The sequence below is a fragment of the Camelus dromedarius genome, chromosome 17 (genome assembly GCF_036321535.1).
Source record: "Camelus dromedarius isolate mCamDro1 chromosome 17, mCamDro1.pat, whole genome shotgun sequence".
Classification (NCBI taxonomy): domain Eukaryota; kingdom Metazoa; phylum Chordata; class Mammalia; order Artiodactyla; family Camelidae; genus Camelus; species Camelus dromedarius.
In genome coordinates, this window is record NC_087452.1 from 21,944,807 (window position 1) to 21,961,887 (window position 17,081).

Below are 17,081 nucleotides of genomic sequence, written 5' to 3' on the forward strand. Positions count from 1 at the left end.
ATACTCAGTGATTATTATCATTATTATTATTCAGACAAAAGATTTTCACATGAATTATTTAGTTAGCTAGCTCAATTGTCCTATTCATTTCTTATGATTTCAGGCATCTCCCTAAGGTTTTGTGAGACTTGTTTACAGATGTAAATTCAGAGTTAAGCTAATAACCCTTAAGAAAGGATGACTGAACTCACTGAGGATGAGAAATTCAGAAATCCAGGCTCTTGGTCATCTCAGGAGATTGCAAGGGATACTTTGCATTTGTTGTCTCTATCAGTTGTGGAAATGATTGCTTGTATCCATAGCAGTCTTCAGAAAGAGTAAACAAAGTTCATCCTTTAATGCCAAGTCCTAGAAAGAAAGCTAAGGAGAAAGGTGCACAAAGGAAATTTGTATCCTGATATATAATGATTTCTATTCTGTTAGATTCTCTATCAGGAGGAATTTAAATTCAAAAAGAGGATTGTTTAATAGGAAATATTGAAACGTCCTACATTTTTGAGCAATTTTTAGTTGAAGTCCTAGAATATTTTCCATCGGAATCAGCTAGTAATTTGATTTCTTATTATTTTTTTATTCCTAGCTATACTCTCAGCAAATCTCAGACACTGTGAGGAATTTTTTATTTATTATTTTTGTGAGGAATTTTTATTACATAATAGAAAGAAAGGTTGTGTATTAGAAGATACGTCTTTTAGTGAATTATGTTGAAGGTTTAAGAAAAAGCATTAAATGTTATCCTTTAAAAACCTGATTGGGCACTTGACAGGTGTTCCTATGTTACTGTCTTTATACCTTGCATACCCATCATAAATTCCAGTCCTACAGTTAATCACAGCATTGGTCTATTTGGATTAATAACTTCTCTAGGAAATTCCAGTCTTGTCAAGTCATTTTTCCCTCTACCAGGAGAAATATATGCATTAGTGATTCCAGAATAGTGGACACACAGAATGCTGTTATTTGGTCCCAGGTGTTGCCAGTCTTTTATTTTCAACCCTGGGTGCCAGCCAGCAACAGAAAACTGTACTGGGGCTCTTGGACAAATATTCATTAGACATACTTTTTACAAAAAGTGTTTGAAACATCCAGAATTAAGCACCTCTTTTATCTCTCTCTCTGACACACACACACACACCTCTCTCTCTGACACACACACACATCTCTGACACACACACACACACACCCCTTCCAGCATAATTTCTGACTTCCACATTTGTATCCCAAAGCAGAGGTAGGTATAGCTTGAAGTGTCAGCTTTGAGCGGCTCCAAGCATCTGCATGGCGAAAAGCAAGCGGAAGTGATTGAGAAATCCCTCCCGGCACTGGTGCTTCCCCTCGGAGTCCAACACTCCCCTAGCACTCCGCCGCACCCCCCTCCCACCCCGATATCTCTAAACCCGGAGCCCCTCGGGGGCTCCGAAGTCCCCGCCCCCTCTCGCTGCCCAGAGCGGTTCTTAACCTTTTTTGGGCCGGAGACCTACAGAAAGCTATGGACCCCCTCTGTATGCTGACGGAGGCTGGGGAAAGCAGAGTTTTAAAGCTCTGCGAAACTTTGAGGAGAACGTGGATTTGAAACACATCCCAAAACGCAAGATTAAGAACCCCATCTCTAAAACTAGACTTAGGGCGATTAAACCGAGAGCAGAGCTCGGATGCCGAATCTGATCCCTAGTGACGAACGGTAGGAAGGGAAAAGGCGCTCCTGCGCTGGGCCACTTTCAGTTATAAGAAATCAAAAGAAGGGGACAGTCAGGGGCGGAAATACATAGAGGGGCAAAGAGAAAAGAGAGAGATGGGGACAGAAGAGAGAGAAAGGGGAAAGCAAAGGGAGAGATGCAGGAACTAGAGAGGGGCACAGTGGAAGGGGGCGAAGAAATCACAAGAGGGGAAAGCGGGGCAGAGAGAGGGCGAGGAAGAGAAGGGAGATTCGGAGGGGAGAAAGGCGCGAGGAGACGAGAGAAAGAGACTGCGAGCGCTAGGAAGGGGAGAGAACTTTCTCTACTCCCTCACCCCACCGCAGGGAATCTCAGAAAAGCCCATCCCCGAGAGGTGGCGGCACGGCGATAGGCTGCCCGGGCGCTCCCAGCGCCTCTGGCCTCCGCCTCTTGCAGGCAGAGGCCGTCTGGGAGTCCCGCACGGGCCGGCCGAGGAGGGGACACGGTCTGGAAGGAGGCGGTCCCCGCTCGCTCCGTTTTCTCCTCCCCTCTCCTCCTAGAGGCGGGCACCGGGGGTATTTGAGCAGCGGAGGACCCGCGGCCCCCCCGCCTCCGCCCCCCCAGACCCCCATTCAAGAAGCCGCTCCGCTATCCCCGCCAGCACAGGGCGCCCGGCGCGCCTCGGAGCGCACGTTCGGCGCCTTCTCCTGCCCGCTCCCTGGACATTATGCGGCCGAGCAGCCGAGCCCCAGTCCTCCTCCTCCTCCTGCTCCTCCCGCTCCTCCTGCGGCCCGAGCGGCTCAGCTCTCGGCAGGCGGCGGCGTTGCTCAGCCGAGCGCAGACGGGACCCTCGCCGCGAGACCTCAGCGACTCCTAAAGTCAAAAGTTGGCGGCGGGCGCCGGGCTCCGCGCGCTCTCCGCGGCCGCTGCCTAGCGTCGCCGCCGCCGCAGCCAAGGAGGGCAGGAGGGAGGGGGGTGGGGGTGGCGGGGGAGGGGTGGGGAGCACCATGCAGTTTGTATCCTGGGCCACACTGCTAACGCTCCTGGTGCGGGACCTGGCGGAGATGGGGAGCCCAGACGCCGCGGCGGCCGTGCGCAAGGACAGGCTGCACCCGAGGCAAGGTAACGAGGTTCCGGCCACCGGGACCCCTCCGCGCCCGCCGCCACATCCCAGCCTCCGCGTCCGATAGCGGCCACCTCGCAGTGGAGGCCTCACCCTCTCTCTCCTTTTCCTAGAAAGAATTGTCTCCCGCTTTGCAGCCTCTCCCTTTTTTAGGTCATTCCTAGCCAATTTCTAGAGAGAGACACTGGAACGAACTTAGTCGTCTCCCTCTTCTCTTTTATTTCTCCTTTCCCACCCCAGGCCCCAAACTATAGTTACTTAGTAACGGGGGGACACCAAGTAGCAGAATGTTTTATTTTATTCAGAGTATTTGTCACGATCTGTAATCTTACGTATTTTGACTTTTTCATTCTCTGGCTCCGAACGGTATATCCTCAGCGCCTAGCACTGTTTCTGGCACATAGTGGGTGTTCAGCAAGTATCTGTCCAGAGACTGAAGGTGAAGGGATTGACTCCAATGAGGAAAACAAACAGCTGGGAAATAACTCAGAACAAAGCTCCCACCTTCATTTTTAAATTAAAAGGTTCATATGCCTCTGCTTCTCTCTGCAGTGAAATTATTAGAGACACTGAGCGAATACGAAATCGCATCTCCCATTAGAGTGAACGCTCTCGGAGAACCCTTTCCCACGAACGTGCACTTCAAAAGAAGGCGACGGAGCATTAACTCAGCCTCTGACCCCTGGCCTGCCTTCGCCTCCTCCTCTTCCTCCGCTACCTCCTCCCAGGCGCATTACCGCCTCTCCTCCTTCGGCCAGCAATTTCTATTTAATCTCACCGCCCATGCTGGATTTATCGCTCCACTGTTCACTGTCACCCTCCTCGGGGCACCCGGGGTGAACCAGACAAAGTTTTATTCCGAGGAGGAAGCGGAACTCAAGCACTGTTTCTACAAAGGCCATGTCAATACCAAGTCCGAGCACACGGCGGTCATCAGCCTCTGCTCAGGAATGGTAAGTGGGAGCGCGCCTCCTCCTCTCCCCTGCCTCCCCTGCCTCGCCCTCCTGCCTCCTCACCCGCTTCTGGAAGACTTAATTGCTCACTAGCCTAAGACCCTCACTGCGCCGTCTCCGCTCTGGCGTTAAACATCAGCTGCAAACTCGTTTGCGTCCTGCGGCTTGGGTGGCTAGCCCCGTGCGTGCGCTTACACTCGAGAGGAGCGCACGCATCCGCTCCCGGGGGGTTCTGGATGCTTCGGAGCTTTCTAGGGTCCGAACTCGGCTCAGCTGCGCGTTCCCCTCAGCCGGTAGGCGGTTGGGAAGTCGGTTTCCAAAGTCGGGGAGAGTTGCCCTTCCTTGCAGCAAGCTCCGCCGCCCAGGAGCGGAGCAGCTGAGCGCAGGGAGGACCCGAGTCCTTATTGGCGCGTCTTGAGTCGGGCGTGTGGGCTGAGGATCCCCAGCCTCGGGTACGGGGAGTTCCTTCTGTGTGGCGTGGAGGGCGGTGCGTAATCTAGAGTCCCCGCGTTCTCTCAGGGCCTTTTTTTTTCACGCGCGAGGAACCCTGAGGCCGAACTGGATTGACAAGGAATAGGTCCCGTCCCAGGAACGGAAGGGTGGGCCGAGGGCTCCGGGGGCGGGGAAGAGGGCGGAGCCTGCCCCGGACGCTTTGAATTAGGGAGGAAACTAGCTGTGGGGGTGCGGCGCAGTCCGATTCTGCACCCTGCTGGCGGGGTGGCCCCAGGAAGCAGCAATACTGGGGGAGAGCTTAGACAGGCTGCTCAGACGAGATTTCAGTTCTTCTGGGGTTTCTACCACCCATGGGGTTCCAGAGAGTCGGAAAAGGGAGCCTGAGGGGCATGTTTCCCTAGAGAAGGAGAGCGAGAGGGCAGGGCGGCCACCTCCCTGTACTGCAAAATACACATTTATCCGGGGATCCGAGCTGGTACCCCGACCCCCGTGCTTACTACTCCTCCAATCCCACTTGCCCTCCAGTCGGTCCCCCACGACGTCCGCTGTCTCCCCTCATGATGTCTGAAGACCTGCTGTAAGGTTCTGGCCCGAGCGAGAGCGGTTCTTGGACTTTCCCAAGCGACATGCGTTTCTGCCACGCGCTGTGACGCAGAAACTATCTCGGGTCAGGCTTTCCCAGCACAAGGCGCTGTGCGCCCTGAGCAGCAGTGATGCGATCACTTTTCCCCAGAGCGCCCAGACTCCCCGCTGTTACCTTTTATATGTGGAAACATAGATACTTACCCGGGGCTTTTGGCTGTCCACCTCCGCGCGCAGCAGTTAGTGGGTCCAGAGTTTCGCATCTGGATGTCGTATCCATCTCCGCCAGCTCAACCGAGGGGTCGGGTGGGAAGCAAGGCAGGCTTGAAGACTGCTAGGAGGAGGTTTAGCCTGCTGGATACAGGGATGGAGGTGAACCCCTCTAGCCTCCAGCAAAGCGCCCAAAGCCGCGGTGCGTTGCTGAAATTGTTTGGGGGTGGGCGGAGACGGCAGTTTGTTGAGGCGGGAGGGGGTGCTGCAGTGAGTCACCGCTGCCCCAAGACGCTTGGAATCTTTCTGTTCTTCTAAAGGTTATGGTCTGGGTGGCCATTAAGTCAGGTGCTGGAACCCAAAGCCTCAGAGCGCCCTCAGATCCCAAGATTGTAACCCCAATTCCAGAACCTTACTGCTAGGGCTGCGTGTGTACGTCAAGTTTGTAAACAGCCTTTACTCCTCCTCCCTCCCCGCCTCCACACCACGCTGAGTGGCCCCAGCAGTTGTACAAATAGTTTACTGCGCAGGACCTTAATTTCTATTGGCAATTTTAGGTGGTAACTCGCACGTGGAACTGCGTGTAGTTCTTAACTCTCACAGGGAACTGAGGGCCAGGACTTCAGAAAGACCGATGGATTGCGTAGACTAAGATAAGTCCATTTGTATTGCGTTTAATTTCCAGTCTGGCTCTGGTTTTTTTGGGCGAGGGGGACGCGGTGGGGAAGATCTAGCATACCTCTGAAAAAATATGCACTGTAGTTGTTTCTATCTTCAGCGATTAATCTAGCTCCAAAACCTTTGCCCCTTTGTCTTCCTCCTGGAATTTATCTTTCCTCTAAAAACGTCCCCTTCCCATTTCAGTAACAGTAGTATCATGACTAGTATTGTGACATTCCTCGTAGCCCACGCAGGAAACCTTCCAGGAAATCTTTCACTCTTTACAGTGGGCCATTCCAGCCTTTCCCCCCACCCCACCCCACCAGTCCATTATCAGTTTCCCTGAATTCCCTCTCAGCTGTGTTTCTCACCTGTTCTGAATATCTCTACTCTAATTGTAGACCTTTTCCCCTCTCTCTTCCTCTCTCATTAGGACTAATGTCTAAGAAATATTTCCACCTGGCTTCTTCTCCTTTCCTCTCTCTCTAATCCCTGTCACACACTACTGACAGATTAATGATGACAAGGCGCAAGATCACGTCACTACCCTGTTCACTTACTTCACAGAGTTCCCCGTTGCCTAGTGAACATCTCCACACACCCCCAGTCCGGTCTCCTCTGTCAGGCTTTCCTTCACAAATCCTGTATTGCAGGCGGTCTGCTTTTGCTCATTTCTCTGCGTTCCCTCCCATCCTAGTCCTCCCTCATAGCCTTTGGGCCTTTGGATTTACTTGGCCATCTCACCCAGCTTCACATGCTCAAATCATACCTTCTTTCAGAACATAACTTCCATATCTCGTTTCCCAGGAAACCTCTTTGTAGTCTTTTGATCCGCAGTCATCCTTGCCTCTCTATTTTTATAAACGCATACCTGTGTTTCTCTTATGATGTTTAATATGCACTCCCTGGTATTACAGTTCTTGGAGCATGTGTTCTATCCCCTTTTCCTTGGCAGCAGAGTCAGCACCAATTCACTTCTCTCCCATATTGGAGCCTTGTAAGTACTTAGTGCATGTGTTTGAATAAATGGTCACCTTAACCAAGAAAGGATTACATGTCAGTCAAGCAACTCTTTTGAGAATTGGCCGCAAAATTAATTTGACTTTATACACATACCATTTATTGAATTCTTATTATGTGTCTTGCCCTGTAATGAGAACTTTATTTGTACCTTATCTCATCCAAATCCTCACAACAGCCCAATCCTTGAAACAACCCATTTTCCAGATAAGGACACTGAGGCTTAGAGAGTTGGAAACTTGCTGAAAGTTTCACAGCTACTAAGTGGCAAAGTTGGGTTTCCCACCCAGTCCTTCTGGCCCATGTTCTTAACTGTGGGCCAGAGACTGAATCTATGTTCCTAAAGAGTATTTCAAATTTCTTTTTCAAAAAGGCAGTGGGTTACAGTCAGGGTATCTGTGGTCTAGTCAGCACTGGTACTGTTCAGCTGCTTCTGTATCACTGAAGGGGAACTTTGGATGAGCTCCTTCTTTCCTCCAAGCCTCAGTTTCCCCTTGCAATAATCAAAGGTGCCAGATCGTCACCAAATGGGCTCCCAGCTTCTTTCTCAATATTTATAGCCTGTCTCTACTAGCTTTTCCACATTGTGGTAAGCTTCCTGCTTTGTGCTCAGAGAACACCTGAGTTGTGTATTGAAAACAGAGAGACATGCCTAGGTGAAAATAAACTTGTTAAATCCCTTCGTCTCAGGAAACCAGCTACCCTCTCTCTTAGTCTGACGCCAGACTATACCAGAGGTGTCTTCTCTTTCAGTCAGTGGCTTATGAATCACATGGAGAGTTTTTTAAAAAAATATAGAGGCTAGACCTCACCCTTGGAAATTCTCAATCTACAGTTATAGGATAATTCCCAAATCTAAGTTATTTTTTTTAACTTAACAGGCAATTTTGACATTTAGTTGGGTTCAGGAAACCCAGTATCTTACTTTAGTGCTTGAAAACTTTATCTTGCCTAAGAATGCTATGCAGTGCTCATTAAAATTCTGATTTCTGGGCCCTATCCCCAGATAGTTTGATTAGTGGACCAGATTTGGGATGGTGTGCAATTATTGGAATATCTAATAGACTCCTGGGTGATGCATACGCTACCACTGACATTCAAGGACATCATTTCATTTCCCTATGTCCAGGGGAAAGTCAAAGGCCTCTGCTTTATTTTTTCCCCCATGAGGGAAAAGGAATAATGAAGGAAGACAGAAAAGCTTGATTTCTCCCTTTAAACACTGTCCACCAGCATGGCCTGGGGAACTTGTTAGCGCTCTGGTAATGTTTGGTTCTGGTGGTTCAACTTTGAAGCATCACTTATTTGCAAAACTTGGGGGTACGCGGGAAGGGGAGGAGAAAGAGTTAACATCTTTCAAGGTGCTCAGAATGATTGGCAAATGCTAATTATATCCTGATGGTCAGAGGCTAACACCACAACACCAAAAGCCACTGGCATTCTGAGCCCTTCCAAGATGTCACTTTGCTAAGCACTTTACATGCATTATCTCATTTAATCTGCACAGTAAGTAAGGACAGTGAGTATTTTTATTCTCAGTTGACAACCAAGGAAACTGAAGCTCAGAGAAGTTAAGGAACTTGCCCAAGGTGGGTGGGTGGGTAGATGGTGGTGTTGGGACTGGAGCCTAGGGCAGCCTGACTGCAAACTCTTATCCCATGTCTCTCCCTATTGTAAAGGGAAGAGATGATGAGTGACTCATGAGCCAGCGTTATAGGCAGCGCCACTTCGGGTGCCTTGTGATCCACAGATGCTTCCTGAATTTGAAATAATAAGGCTTTCATGAGTAGTCTTTTCCCTTTGAAGCTCACGCTTGTCCCTATTTCCAGGCTGTCTTCACACACAAAAACACTCTCTTTCAACAACTTGTAGGGGTAACTATAATTAGAACTTGAGCCCCAAGGAAGTATTTCTTAGAGACTGATTTGGATGTCAGGTGGAGTAGAGTCAAATCAAGGGTAAGGTACTGATAGGGCCGAGAGTGAAGGGAAAAAAAAAAAAAAAAAAAACTGCTTCTCCAAATATGTCAGCAGTACTTTCAGTTTAAGCAGCCCTCATGGGAAGAGCTTGGGTAGGATGGCGCCATTCGCTTGGCAACGTTCCATTGGTCTTTTCCTTCCAATTGCTGAGAATTAGTAAATCAGCCTCTCATCTCTCTTTATTTGCAGCTGGGCACATTCCGGTCCCATGATGGGGATTATTTTATTGAACCACTACTGTCCATCGATGAACAAGAAGATGAAGAGGAACAAAACAAACCCCACATTATCTATAGGCGCAGCGCCCCCCACAGAGAGCCCTCAACAGGAAGGCATGCATGTGACACCTCAGGTATTTGCTTCTCACTTCAGCAGAGATCCCAGCTGTGTGAGCTGGGTTAATTGCCATCCTACAAAGATGTAGATCTGGCACAGACTCCAAAGCGCTATGATATACGTTGTCTTTTATTCAGTCTTCAAGAAAGGTAGGTATATCCCCACTGTACAGGTGTGGAAACTGAGATGAGGTTAAGTAACTTGTCCACAGTTGCCTAGTTAACAAGTAACACATCCAGGATTGGAACTGAGCAGTGACTCCACGCTCATTCTGGGCAGAGCTGCCTCTTTGGTTGAAGTTGCTGATTTTCAGGATTAAGCTTTAGTAATATACCGAGTCCATTATCACCATATCCTCAGTTGGCAGTTACTTGTGTTTTCTTGGTGTGTTGATGTTTTCTGTTCATTTGGATTTTTGTTTGTTTTTACTGTGTAGGGTTACAAAAAAAAGTCTTACAAATGGAACTCACAAAAATTTCTATGTATTTGTCAGAATTTTTAAAATCAACTTCAGTTAACTAATGTTCTATGGCTTCAGGAAATATAGGGATGGAGCTGTAGGTTGCACTGTCAGGTTTCAATCCAGTGCGTATATGCCCCGCACTGGATTTCCTTCTCTCCCTGCCACATTCTTTGAGGCTTAGTGCTGACATGTTTGGCCCTGGTCACGGATATGTTCTTCTGGGCCCCTTGGAAAGCTTATGCTTGTCTGTGCTTCTCAGTCTGCAGTGTTGAATCTCCCTTTCACTGTCTTTGAAGCCTAGTTTCTTTCTCTCTGATGGTAGCATAGCATTAGCAGCCATCCCTCTGTTTGGTCCAGGATTTTAGGATGTTTGTTAAAATACCATTTAAAAAATTCTGGGACTTTCTGTTTCTGAAACTTCATCCCTCTTCCTAGTCTTTATTTTTAAAAGTCGCTTGCCCAAATTAAATAGTTTCTCAGGGTCTTCCTGGCATCTTCCAGTAAGACCCAAGTTCAGGACCAATGGGGGTTTCCTAGAATGATCAGTTGTTTCATCTTCTATCTGTATCGGGTTCTTCTGTTGTGACAGACTGCACTGTCCTATTTTCTCCTGGAGTTACTATTTTTAAAATGAATCCTTTAGTGACAGATGATGTTGGCTGCTTGTACCTGGAGTACCCAAGTTGTAGGGTGTGGCATCATAAGTCTTTTGGCTTTGTCCCATCCAGGGCTAAATGAAACATAACTGAAATATTCTATCCGTTAGACTCTCTCCAGATCCACAGGGTGGAGGTGGGAGGCCGAGGGAGAAACAATAGTCCTGGCAGAGTGAAGGGTACCAAGATAGCCGCCAGCAAGTTCAAGGGCAAGACATCTATCACATTTTTTTTGGCCATGCTAGTAAGAATGTTGACCTTTCCTTCTTGACTTCTCCAATCTGAAATAGCAAGTGTGTATTTTATAGACGTGTATAAAACATCCATGATAGAAAAAAAAAATACGTGGTTCTTCCCATTCTATCTTATTAACAAATGTTCAAAAGATACTCAAATAATGTTTTCACTGATCAGTTTGTTGAACAGTGGCACTTGGTGGCATTCTTCTGCCCTAAAGTGGCAGCACACAAGCATTTTTTTTTTTTTGGCTACCATTTATTCTGGTCCTGTCCTTTATTGGCGTTTTGCAAAGCACTTAACCTACACTACTTCATTTAATTCTTAAGGCAACCCTCTAGGTGGGTACCATTCATCCCTCCATTGTGCCTGGTGAAGGAGCTGAGGCTTTCAGAGATGAAGCAACTTGCCCAGGATCTCATAGCTAGTCCATAATGATAACCTATGTTTTCCTGTCTTATTACACAACCCGTTCTCTCTGTGCCCACGTATAGCTGTGTACTTTGGGTGTGAGAGAGAAAAAGGAAGACATAAATCTTAATACTGTCATTCAAAAATTCCTCAATGTTCATTTTAAAAAAAAATGAATTCCCCAAGTCAATGGACGTTTGATTTTCTAGGCTACAGGACAAATCATTGTCGAGTTTAGTTAAAAACACAAAAAAGAGGGAATCTGAAAAGGTAAAGATTGATAACAATAGAAAATGCCTTAATTTTTCAAAAAAAACTTATTTGTGATGTAATCCTTATGGGTATTGGGGCCTTTGAGTGGTACCTTCCAAATCACCAATGCCAACTTTTAGTTTTCCACCCAATTTTTGCTTACCAATATGGCAGGGCCTCCCTTCACCCCGTGTGATGAATCAGGAGCCCAGCAGTTTGATTGGCCCTTTAAAAGGTTGCTGCTGGACTATGCCACTCTGGTTTCTCTCTTCCAGCTGCTTCTGCACTCCTTCTTTGAATTGAGATGCAGGAGGCTCAGAACAGTTGGAAAGAACTTTGGAATATGGCATAGTTCACCAGCAACCATTAGAGGGATGGACCAGCAGGTCACAGAAACTTCCAAAACCAGGTAGCCTTTGCACAGGGAGTGACAGTAGGCATGGTGGGTGGGAGAAGTCCTTCTGGCCAGAGAGGAAAATATCCTGTTTACAAACACCAGTTCATTCAGCTTCAGGATTCCCTCTCCCTCCCTACCATAGAGCAGTAATTGGTAACCAAGGGTCAACTTTAGAAGTACCCTGGCAGCCTCACGCAGATTCTTTAAACAAACCAACCAACCAACAAACTCTTTTTGCAGGTACATGAGATAGAGCAGGAATCAGTGGGTTTACTAAGAGCTCCAAGTAAGTCAGAAGTAAAGTCAAGTGTGAGGGTCCCTGCTACCGCTGGATTGGGGGCAGTTGCCACTATCCACAGCTGTCCCGTGCTTTGCTCTGGGCTTGGCTTTCTCCACCATTGCTTTCTTTTTTCATAGGGTGGTAGAATATTCAAGGTAGAGGAAACCTGAATGGTAATTCTGCCCAGAGGAGCAAACTGTAGGCTTGGGACGTTAAGTTATTTATTTCCAGGAGTGATACCCTATATACTCACAAGCAAAACATCAGAATTTGAGATCACCCAAGCCTGGGAGCTGACTCCTGGAAAACCCCTGCTGAACTCGATGTAACCCTTTAGTTGCTGGATTATGAGAGATTTCCCAGGACAGGGCACTATGCCTGTTACATTGCTACCTACAGATGGAATGTAAGTCTTGCTCATTTCTGATTCTTAATGTATGTCTAATTTTCCAAAAAAAGAAAAAGATTCTGGGATAAGTTATATTAAAATGACATGTGTAGAAGGAGTCTTACAGAGTGAAAACTTCATGGGGTTTAGAAAGGAGTCTACAATATAATTTATTCATTCATGTGTACACTTATTGATGGCCATAAAGTATTTATTGGGTAAGTCCTCTGTACCATGGGGATATAATCAGGAACCCTCTTTATTTCAGTTAGTTGTGATACCTCAAGCATGTTTAGAGCATAAAGTAAGAATAACATGTACCTTCTGAGGGTGTAGTCAGGACTAAATGAGTGTGAAATCCTGAAAGCTCCCAGGACAGTTTTCAGCAGATGGTAGATAATCACTGAATAGTAGATTAAAAAAAAAAAAAAAAGATCATATAAACAGAAATTAAAACACCAGCACAAGGGAAAGAAAACTCAAAATATGAAAACCCAAAGCTAATCAGTTTCCTTTGATTAAGCTTAGAGTTTTTTGGTCACCTGGTCATTAAGGGTTTATGGGACTTGCCCAAGGTCGCCCTGCCAGCGAGCCACGGGGCTGAGAGCCCCTTTCTGACATTGTGTTTGTCTGTACCATTCTGAAATTTTATTTCTTGCATCTTTCTCTTGGCCCAGTGGCTGTCCCTCCTGGAGTATCTCCATTTCGCCATCATTGGTTGTGCCTGTACATAGACATGTGGGCCACTTGTGTGTGTCTGCATTAATTGGTGGTTTTCATCCTCTTTGTCAGATCCTCAGGATTCAGGATGCCGTGTGAGGTGGCTTCCCTTTTCTATAACATGACCTTGTGCTGAGTCTCCCCTGCACACTGGGTCCTCAGCTGACAGCCTGCCCGCCCCACACACCAGGGGGCCAAGTGGCAGGCTCCTGGGAGCCATTTGGGAGAGTTTGTTGATTTTTAAGCCACTTCCTGCTGGTCCTTCACATGGCGTTTCCAGAAGACACCCCAAGTTCTGTGTCACCAACACTACTTGACCCTGGATTTTGCAACAGAGGATTTAGTTGTTTTTTTTTTTTTTTTTTTTTTTTTTTTTTTATCAGTGAGAGAGACGTGCTTCCTGGTAGGTAAACGAGAAAAAGACAGGAGAGAAGGCCAGCTGTTTTGTTTGCCAGGGCCTAAAAACAGTGTTTTTCTGTTACTAAAATGCATTTCTCACCCTCCCATCTCAGCAAGGCTAGTTGTTTTTTGTTTTCATTTTTTTCTTAAGGCATTTAGGAATTGTACACTCATGGGCCCATCGATACCACTTCTAAAGAAGTAATTGGACAATTATGTAAAGGCATTTATGTGAGAACGCTCAGTCCATTTACTATAGCAAAAGGCTAGAAACAGTCTAAGTGCCATTGGTTGGAGGATAGGTCAATCATTTATGAAGTCTGCATTTGATGGATTCCTGTGCAGCCATTAAAAATGATGGCATAGATTTAGGCTAGCAAACACAGAAACAGGTACATTAAGTGAACAAAAGAGTGATGAAATAGTATGTACAGTATGATCTCATTTTTTTCAAGTGATAACAAAATGTGTGGAGGAGAATGTATTTGTAAAGAAGAAACCAGAAGCCACATGCACAAAAATATTAAAAGGGACTCTTCCTTGTTGGTAGGAACATAGGCAGTTTTCACTTTTTTATTTCATGTCCTTATATTTTTTTGCCATGATTCTATAGTAGTTTCATAGTCAAAAGTACAGTTAAAAAGAATTAAGAGTAGTGGCATGGAGATGTTTTGTAGCCCCGTGGCACTTGTCACTGGGCCAAGGGCCAAGCCAGGATCCCATGTTTTTGGCCCTAAATGAGATAATCTCAATAACCAGGCAGATAAAATTCCTGCCTTGCAGCTACTTTGGGACATCAGGGCTGGTCAAAGCTGAGGATCATCCCCACCCAGCTAAATGCTTGTTGGACTGACCAACACTGGAATTACAGTAGGATTACCATGGTTTAGTTTCTGATGGGCCCTGAGGACTCTGCTCATCACCACCACTAGAATGTACTGTCACTTCTTGCTTGGGCTCCCAAGGGTGTGATTGTAAAGGCTGGGAAATACAGGCTGATGATTACAGCCATCATTTGTTAGGCTCTTATGATACATGTATGAAAACACTGTGCTACACATTTTCCATACATTATCATACGTAATTCATTCATGAATACTACAGGGAAGGTATTATTAGCCTTATTTCAACCTTGAGAAAATTATAGCTCAGAGAGGTTGAGTAGCTTGTCCAGAGTCACACAGCTGGTAGAAAGTGGGCCTGACACTTGAACCCAGATCTGATTCCAGTGTGCTACACTGTGAGCCAAACTGCATTGAAAACACAAATGGAAGCTGCCATCTAGAGTGTTCTTTTTCACTTAAGCTTTCAGAGCATTACCTTTGACTTCTACCTAATCTCATCCTTAAATAATAATAACAATGGCTAACATTTGTTGAGTGCCTATTACATGGCAGGCACTGTTCCAAGTGCTTCACACGGATTGTATTTAATCCTTACCTCCACCTTCATTTTGCAGATAGGAAAACAGAGATGTAGAAAAGTCCATAAGGTTACAAAGCTCCTAAACATATCATTTTCCACAACCCTTTTGTCCTGGTCTAGTTAAAGGATTTTTTGGCCTGTCCCTTTGTTGATTTGATTGCATTCATATACGAATTATTTTTGCTGGCAGGATTTTTTAAATGCCTTCCTAGAATTTGATTTGATTTGAGGAAGGTTGCCTGGTGCCCGGAATTCCCACCAAGACTCTAATGACTCACCAAGGGCTGTGTCTCCAGTGTGCCTTCACTGGAGTGTATACTTGTTACACATTAACCTCCTGGATGCTATTAATAATTTAGCATAGATTAGCTGATTAGATTAGCTGCCCTGAGAGTTGGGCCCAAATGGAGTGAGAGACAGAGGGAAGGAGCAGACTTCTGAGGGGGCTTTAAGTAAACAACTCTGGGACAGCTTGAGGGTTCCAGGCAGTGACAGAAGCTTTGGCCGACCTCATGGTCCTGCCTGGGCCCAAGCAGGTTGGTGGTTGACTAAGTAGTGATTCCTGGGAGAGGCTGGCCTGCCACCATTTTCCCGCCTTGCTCTGTCCTCAGGTCCTTTCCCCTCAGCCTTTCAGCCTAAGAACAGGCCTTCACTGAAGGAGCCACGTGCTGGGCAACGTGGAAGCACATGACAGTTTATTCCATTTACTCTCAGACCAGCACCCTGGGAGGAAGGTGCTCTATGGATTCCCATTTACAAATGAGAACACTGAACTCAGAGACGTGAATGAACTTGTCCACAGTGTGTGCAGGAAACAGCTGGACCTGAAAGCCAGAAGCAATTAGAATCTTTCAAGACAGTTTCTGCCATTTGGAGTTTATAGTTTCAGCTTCATTTCTTTTCATTTACCTCTTTTTGTTCCTCATCCATCTTTATACCTTTTTTTTTCCTTTTCTATATTCTTCATTGGACTTTATGTCTAATAAATAGTCAGTATAAGCAATGACTTCTGAAATCCTTTGTAAATTGCTGGAAAGGTACTGTTTTAAATAACTGAGTTCTTGAGCTTATTTCCTCAGATTTATCTTCCTTAAGGTATTTACATTAAAATATTGCTTTTCTTTTTTTTTTTAACATTAGTGTTAATAGTACAATACTCCAATAAAATTGGCAAAGAATAGTAGAAAAAGAAACTTCTAATACAGAAACTGTTCTATAATTTTGTTTAAATTCATCATGTTTTTTAAAAGGCATTTTATTACAAACATCTTCAAACATGTAAAAGTAGAGACAACAGTAACATGAACCACAAGCATGCACCATCTACAGTTAATGACGACAGTTTTTTTTCCACACTTGCTTCTTTTTTTGTTTTTGTTTTCCTTTTTGTTGGAGAATTTTAAAGTAAACCCAGGTAGCGTGACATTTTCTAAATGCTCCAATATACATCTCTGAAAAATGAGGATATTTTCTGACATAACAGTAATAGTATTTATCAAGGTGAGCAGAATCAACAGTAATTACTCCCTATCACCTAAACAGTATCTATGTTAAAATTTTCCCAGTTGTCCCCAAAATGCCTTTTTACAGTCCATTTGCTTAATCTAAATTTAATTGATCTAAACAAGGTCCCCACATTGCAGCTGGTGGTTAGGCCTCTTAAGTAACTTGTCACTTGCTTGTCATGGTCCTTGTTAAAATTTTGTTCCCCCTGGCCCTTTTTTTCCTTTCCACTTCTCTTCTTTTACTCTTTGATTCATCTTTATTATCATAAGGTCAGGGTCCATTTGCAACAGTTTCAAAGAGCAGGGTCAGCCTCCAAACCCAGAGCATGTACCAAGAACAAAACCACCAGGAGTGAACCAGTTTTGTTGAGCACAAAAGACAGTGCATTAGGTTGGGTTTTGACCCTTCGTCTGGAGTACCTTGATAGCTTTCTTCTTTTTTTTTTAACCTACCAATAGAAAGATCCTCAGTTTACAGTATTTCCTGAGACTACCTTATCTACCATTCAAGAATTTCACTCACCTGTGTTTTGAAGCCCAGAAGAACCAGTTTCCGGTTGGGAATGTAAAAATGGCAAGTTAGGTTTGGGAGTGAAATTAGATCTCTTTGATTTATGACGTGCTTTCTTGTCCCCTCCCGTGATCCCCCGTTTTTAAAAAAATTTTTATTGAAGTGTAGTTGATTTACAATGTTAGTTTTAGGTGTACAGCAAAGTGATACATAGATATATCTATAGATAGATAGATAGATAGATAGATAGATAGATAGATAGATCGATCGATCTATACATATATATACTTTTTCAGATTGTTTTCCATTACAGATTATTACAAAATATTAAACATAGTTCCCTGTGCTATACAATAGGTCCTTGTTTTTTTTATCTATTTTATATATAGTAACATGTGTCTGTTAATCCCCAGCCTCTAATTTATCCCACCATGTCCTTTCCCCTTTGATAACCATAGTTTGTTTT

The 17,081-nt window shown here is 45.3% G+C and overlaps 1 protein-coding gene and 1 long non-coding RNA gene across 11 annotated transcripts in view; one reads left to right on the forward strand and one right to left on the reverse strand.

Annotated features, from left to right (window-relative positions):
- Positions 1-5,506, reverse strand: part of LOC105095245 (uncharacterized) — a 310,436-nt gene extending 304,930 nt beyond the window's left edge. For all 6 annotated transcript variants that reach the window (XR_004142522.2, XR_010384819.1, XR_010384817.1 and 3 more), the window contains exon 1: positions 4,971-5,506. This is a non-coding gene — a long non-coding RNA (uncharacterized LOC105095245). The remainder of the gene's footprint in view (positions 1-4,970) is intronic.
- Positions 2,641-17,081, forward strand: part of ADAMTS9 (ADAM metallopeptidase with thrombospondin type 1 motif 9) — a 164,128-nt gene continuing 149,687 nt past the window's right edge. For all 5 annotated transcript variants that reach the window (XM_064496342.1, XM_031470683.2, XM_031470686.2 and 2 more), the window contains exons 1-3: positions 2,641-2,777; positions 3,331-3,731; positions 8,825-8,987. In XM_064496342.1, the coding sequence (XP_064352412.1) occupies positions 2,663-2,777; positions 3,331-3,731; positions 8,825-8,987 (679 nt within the window). In that variant the 5' untranslated portion in view covers positions 2,641-2,662. The remainder of the gene's footprint in view (positions 2,778-3,330; positions 3,732-8,824; positions 8,988-17,081) is intronic.